Genomic DNA, 1,541 nt, shown 5'->3' with positions numbered 1-1,541 from the left:
CCCTTTTGAGCCGCTACAGTTTGCTTACCCCTCCACAGAGGACGCCGTCTCCTCCACCTGAGCCAAGAACACCACCCACGTGCAAATGCTGTTTCTGGACTTCAGCTCAACATTCAACACAGTCACCCCCAGCACCCGGTGAGCAAACTGTTCCCCCCCGGCCTACAGAGTGTAGGTGAGACACCTGGTGAGTCTCATCAGGGACAATAAGGAAATGTCACTTTACATGGACATTGTGAACCCTATTTGCACTAAATAACTTTAAATTTCTATTATTCATTTCACTGTTTTCACTGCAATACATCCTGCTGCTACTTATATTTGCACTAGTCATAATCGTATTATAACAATTTTTAATTTTATATTGCACACACACTTTATATTGCATACTTATATATATATATATATACGGTTTCGATTTACTTTTTTTGGAGCCTTGCAACATAATCTTTCTCAACTGTACATTGTGAATGTGCAGTTGAATGACAATAAAGTGTGTTAAAGTCTAAAATAATGTATCAGGAGACATGAAGAGAAAGAAAGCTTCTGCTGGGACTTAAGGTGCATTTACTGTCTGAGGAGTTCTTTGAAAAGACAGGATAATAAGATTCAAGGTCAATCAGCCAAAATAGCCTTTAATTACTGACGTCAGGCAAGGTTAAAAACGCCAACGTGTTGCAACACAGCCGCTTTCTGAAGACAACACTTGCAGAATAAGAAAAGACTAAAAATATGTATATACACTAAACGCACGTGAACTAAAGCTGCAAATTTGCCGATTTATTAGGGATGTTTGCCCGACATTAAATGGCAGCCTCTTCTGTAAAATGAGCATCCTCTGAAGTCGGTCTCATGTCCTCTTTTGCAATAAATGGAGACTTTACTAGATTATTCTACTTTGTGTGCTCATTTAATGTGTCTAGAAAACAAAAACTGTGCATTACATGTGTATAAATGATGATCTGACCCACAACTATTCCTATTTCTGACTTTTACGCGTGAAAGAGAAAGCAAGAAGACAGCCGTTTCAGTGTGCAGCAGGGACTTGTGTAGATTGTAAAGAAGGCAGGTGGCGCCCTCTGCTGGTCACTCACCTCTCTGCAGCGTCTTAGCTCTTGACTCCCTCCCCATCCCTGTGTGGTGGCCATCTCCAAAAGATGGGTTGAAATTTCCACCTGAAACAAAAGATCAGACAGACTCCCATCAGGACAGGAACTTAAAGAACTGTGTTTTCCTTCCATTTCTATAAAAGTCAAAACAACTTTACTTGGACACACACACAAGTTTGGGGTCACTTAGAAATTTCCATTGCGCGCCTTTATAGACAGAACACAAGCTGAGATGAGTTTTTTTAACCAGCAGCAGTTTTCAGATTACATTATGTGTTTACATAATTGCAAAAGGGTTTTCCAATATTTCCTCAGTTTTTTAAAATGATATCAGATTAGTGAACAGAATACATTGGAGTCTTTGTAACATTGGATGAATGGTTGCTTTTAATGGGCAATGTAGATACAGTGCCTTGCGAAAGTATTCGGCCC

General features: G+C 39.8%; 1 protein-coding gene across 2 annotated transcripts in view; it reads right to left on the bottom strand.

The window, feature by feature from the left end:
* The window catches only part of brf1a (BRF1 general transcription factor IIIB subunit a), a 206,738-nt gene that overhangs the window by 178,068 nt on the left and 27,129 nt on the right, over nt 1-1,541 (bottom strand). For both annotated transcript variants that reach the window (XR_004333450.1, XM_032525603.1), the window contains exon 3: nt 1,095-1,175. Coding sequence is in view for 1 of the 2 variants with exons in the window: in XM_032525603.1 (XP_032381494.1) it covers nt 1,095-1,175 (81 nt within the window). In the remaining variant the exon portion in view is untranslated. The remainder of the gene's footprint in view (nt 1-1,094; nt 1,176-1,541) is intronic.

Source organism: Etheostoma spectabile, chromosome 9 (genome assembly GCF_008692095.1).
Source record: "Etheostoma spectabile isolate EspeVRDwgs_2016 chromosome 9, UIUC_Espe_1.0, whole genome shotgun sequence".
NCBI classification, from domain to species: Eukaryota; Metazoa; Chordata; class Actinopteri; order Perciformes; family Percidae; genus Etheostoma; species Etheostoma spectabile.
This window is presented reverse-complemented; position numbering and strand designations above follow the sequence as displayed.